The 4,626-nt window shown below is 42.4% G+C and overlaps 1 protein-coding gene across 1 annotated transcript in view; it reads left to right on the top strand.

The window, feature by feature from the left end:
* The first annotated feature begins 4,132 nt into the window (after positions 1-4,132).
* Positions 4,133-4,626, top strand: part of LOC108764523 (uncharacterized) — a 3,844-nt gene continuing 3,350 nt past the window's right edge. The window contains exon 1 of the mRNA XM_018512809.1: positions 4,133-4,328. Within this exon, the coding sequence (XP_018368311.1) occupies positions 4,133-4,328 (196 nt within the window). The remainder of the gene's footprint in view (positions 4,329-4,626) is intronic.

The following is a 4,626-nucleotide window of genomic DNA, read 5'->3' as shown; positions in this document are numbered from 1 at the left end:
TTTGGAACATTTTCATTTGGAACAAAATTTGGGACTTTGTCGAATTCACATATGGTTTACATCTCTGTTTAACTACAACGAATTTGTTAACTAGGAAACAATAATGAAAAAATTTGTAATTAATATTTAATAAATGAAAATCGAACGGAGATGGGATTATACACTGGTATATTTGTTAACTAGGCTAGGAAATGATAATGACAAGCAATTTATTCCATAACGATCTCTATTTATTTAACTCAATATTTAACAAATAAACTAACAACGCCAAAACGAAAAATAAAAAAATGAAGAAAGAAAATTGTTGTATCCTATCCGTTAATCAATAAATAATTTGTCATGTATTAATCAATAAATAATTTGTCATGTATAAACATATATAATTATTTACGAAATATGTTCATATATATTACCACATATTCTTCCTTCTTTTGTAAAATTACTGTTTGGTGGAAGAAAATAGTAATAATAGGAAAACATAAAAAAAGTAATTACGAGTATAATTTTTGCATTATTTGTTTTATAAAAAGTCAAGTTTAAAAAATTAAATAATATTGCTTAGATATAACTTTGTATAAATCATTTGAGCAATTCTTTCTCAGTTTTTCAATTTTAATTTTTCGTAAAAGAAACAATGCGAAAATTATTCCTTTTATTATCTTCTTTCATTATTATTATTATTACTATTTTTGCTTGTCGCCGACACTAATTTTATAAAGAAAGAAGGATATATGGAAACATTTTGTATTTAATTATATGCGTTTATATATTTATACGTATGAAAAATGTTCTATCACGTAACATTTTTTAAATTTTTCGTCTTTAATTGTCGTTTTGGCTCTTTTTCATGATGACAAAGTCCGTCAGAACGTCTGGCACGCTACTGAATTTGTCGATATAGAGGCGTCGTGTCGTCATTATCTACGCTGCACCGTCATTACCTACCGAACCGCGCCTGCCCGGCCTGTCCCTGCAAAGTTTGCCCACAAAACTCGTCGTACTGCCTAGTATGTATCTGCAATACCCTGTACGTTTCGAGAACGTGTACGTCTACTCGAAATCGTTGCAACAGCCAAAGTATTAATATCTTGAAAATTTGTTTACGTCTATCGTCTAAATCGGTACTTTATGTTGTCCAACAATAGCGACGTCGATCCACCGAGCTAGGCGCGCCCAAATTCTATTTTTATCTTTAATGACGTGGCATGCGACGAGCAGGATGCGGTGAGAGAATACTTTTCGATGGGCCGCCACGCAAACGTCGACAGCTTCTGTCTCTGTCAGATGTACGCGAGGATACCTAAACATCTGATACGTGACAACGCGAACCTGCTGATCCTATTCAAACAGGACGGTACCAACTTGAAACACGTTTACAACGATCATGTGAATACCGACATGTCGTATGATGAATTTTACATGTTGTGCCGCGACTGTTGGCAACAAAATATGGTTTCGTGGAGATAGACAAAGACAGTGCGCTCACAAATGGACGATACAGAAAAGGATTTAACGAGTTCGCGATACCGTAACGTGACCAGTCGTTGTCGATACTTAGCCACAGACGAACATGGCAGATGTGCGCAAGCGTGAAAAAATCGCGAGAGAGATCGAGAAAATGAGCGAGTCGATCCTCAAGAAACATCGCGCTCTGAAAACCGGGCAAGAAGAGCATCGCGCTGGATAGACATTTTAAGCCTCTTATCGAGCCGCTGCGACTTTTCGTCGACAGCGCAGGCCAGCGCGCGACAAAGAGAGAGTCGTGCGAAAATGCAGCGTCTGCCCCTAAACGTTAGAGGAAGGTAGAGGAGGAAGAAGAGGAGGGAGAAGAAGCGAGCGAGACGTTCGAGCGTTCCACGACTCTGCATAAATTCAATGATCGCATGAACCGATAATCTCCACCCCGCGTGCCAAAATCGTACCGACGATAGAGTCGTTGGAGAACGTTTTTGAAGCGACGGAAGACTCGCTAGCGACGATGTTTCAAAATCAGTTGCAAACGTCGGAAGGTCGAGAGACGTTAAAAGCCAGCTTGGGCCCGTTGGGTCAAAATTACGTCGAGGCTGTCCTGCGGGGAGTGCAAGATAAAGAGAGCGGTATAGATCACGTGTACGGCGTTTACCTCCGCAAGGATGGATTAATGTTTGGCAATAAACGTTTCGACGTGGATGATGTGGACAACATAATTATCGACGGCGTACGATACGCCGGTATCCCTGGTCTTTATGAGTTTCAAAAGAATTCCCGACGATGCCCTCTACACGGAAGACGATATGCATAAATACAAGAGCATGCTGTTGGTGACGAGCGCGCACAAGCACAAGCATTCGCAGGGTCGATTATTGAGCAACAGTGGATACAAGTACAAACAGGTAATCGTGCCGTTGATGTTGGTCACACCTAAGAAACAGAGTAAGAAATCTGGTAAGGGATTACCTCGCGTAAAGACGCTGAACGGCAACGCCCAGAGGCCTGCACGCCGTGCGATCGGTGGGGACGATAGGTTGTATATTCGGCAGCAGTAGGCCGGCCGAACGCGCTTATTCGACTATCTTTAAACTTTAATATCTCGTTAACTGTTGCGCAACCTACAAAATGGTATAGGAATTTTCGATTCAATTCGGTCCGTTCTACCTGCTCGTGATCGATTATCCGGTAATTTTCAAACACCCTGTATACGAAATATGTTCATATATATTATCACATATTCTTCTTTCTTTTGTAAAATTACTGTTAGGTAGAAGAAAATAGTAATAATAGGAAAACGTAAAAAAATAATTACGAGTATAATTTTTGCATTAATTGTTTTATAAAAAGTCAAGTTTAAAAAATTAAATAATATTACTTAGATATAACTTTGTATAAATCATTTGAGCAATTCTCTCTCAGTTTTTCAATTTTAATTTTTCTTAAAAGAAACAATGCGAAAATTATTCCTTTTATTATCTTCTTTCATTATTATTATTACTATTTTTGCTTGTCGCCGACACTAATTTTATAAAGAAAGAAGGGATATATGGAAACATTTTGTATTTAATTATATGCGTTTATATATATTTATATGTATGAAAAATATTCTATTACGTAACATCTTTTAAATTTTTCGTCTTTAATTGTCGTTTTGGCTCTTTTTCATGTTGACAAAGTCCGTCAGGACGTCTGACATGCTACTGAATTTGTCGATATAGAGGCGCCGTCATTATCTACGCTGCACCGTCATTACCTACTGAACCGCGCCTGCCCGTCCTGTCTCTGCAAAGTTTGCCCACGCAACCCGTCGTACTGCCTAGTTTATATCTGCAACACCCTGTACGCCGTTCGAGTTCTCGAGTAAGCTTATAAGAACGTTCGTTTTACCACAATTCGACGGGCCGCAAATGATCGCGCGTATAGTACTCGACAGCATTTCGCCGTGCTTGCGCTTCTCCACGCCGCTTCCCATTATTCGCGATTTCGCGTCGCAGTTCGTGACGCGTATCGCCATCAATTGCAGCACGAATTTCATGCTCGCACTACTGACTGCGCACTCTCGACCGCCTATTTAAAGGCGCGCGAATTCGCTAGTCGCGCAGTAATAAAATGTATCTCGCGCTGTATCATCCTTCCGACATTCTGGATTTGAGCGCCGAGCAGTTGCAGTATATACCGAAAATCGTACTGTTACCAGTGTACGGTGACTATATCGACTAGGTGTGGGACAAGCTTCCGGGACACATTAAGGTTGATTCGGAGGTTCGAACGTATCATCGCTGCGACGAGCACTACAATCAGCCGCTGCAGCGGACGCATATCGACGGTCCGACACCGAAGATAAAGGACTGTAGCGAATGTCAGCGTCGGGCGGCAGTCTGTTGAATCGAGCAATAAACGCGCTTCCTTTCGATTTACACATCCCGGGCTAACAGTTTTGCGGTCCGGGCACTCGACTTACAAAACTTTTAGCCAGAGGTGATACGGGTATAAATCCGCTGGACGCGGCGTGTCGAGGACACGACATTGCGTACTCTCGGAGCAACGATCTCACCGATAGCCACACGGCGGACAAGGTATTCGCCGATAAAGCGCTAGGACAGGTCACCGCAAGAGATTCGGCTCTGAGCGAAGAACCGCCGCTGCTGCCGTTTTGGCAACGATGAAAACTAAGACCAAGATGGGCATGAAACCGAAGAAGAAAACGACGAAGAAAAAGACAACGAAAAAACGGATACTGCCGACGGTGAAACGAGACGGCATGTTACCTTTTCTGCCAATGCTGGGCGCGCTCGGATCCTTGACTGGAGGAGCGGCCAGTGTGGCGAAAGCTGTAAACAATAGCAAAGCCGTGCGACGTCAGCGCGAGAACCTGCAACGTCACGATCGCGCGATGGAACAAGGTCGCGGACTGTATCTCGGTCCGCACAAATACGGACGCGGACAGGGCGTAACAGTGAAGAAAAAAAAACGCCAAAGAGACGATAAAAATGCCCTCGGGTGCAACTACCAACGTGCAATTGGACGTGCTCGCGAGACGTATGCGCGTACCATACTTTAGAGGTGTTTTCATACGAAACGCGTTACCGACGAGCGGCGCGGGTTGAAACGAAAGCGGTATCGTGAATTTGGACGATGCGACAGGACCCGGTACTC

Source organism: Trachymyrmex cornetzi, unplaced genomic scaffold (assembly GCF_001594075.2).
Source record: "Trachymyrmex cornetzi isolate Tcor2-1 unplaced genomic scaffold, Tcor1.1 scaffold432, whole genome shotgun sequence".
In the NCBI taxonomy this organism is placed as follows: domain Eukaryota; kingdom Metazoa; phylum Arthropoda; class Insecta; order Hymenoptera; family Formicidae; genus Trachymyrmex; species Trachymyrmex cornetzi.
This window is presented reverse-complemented; position numbering and strand designations above follow the sequence as displayed.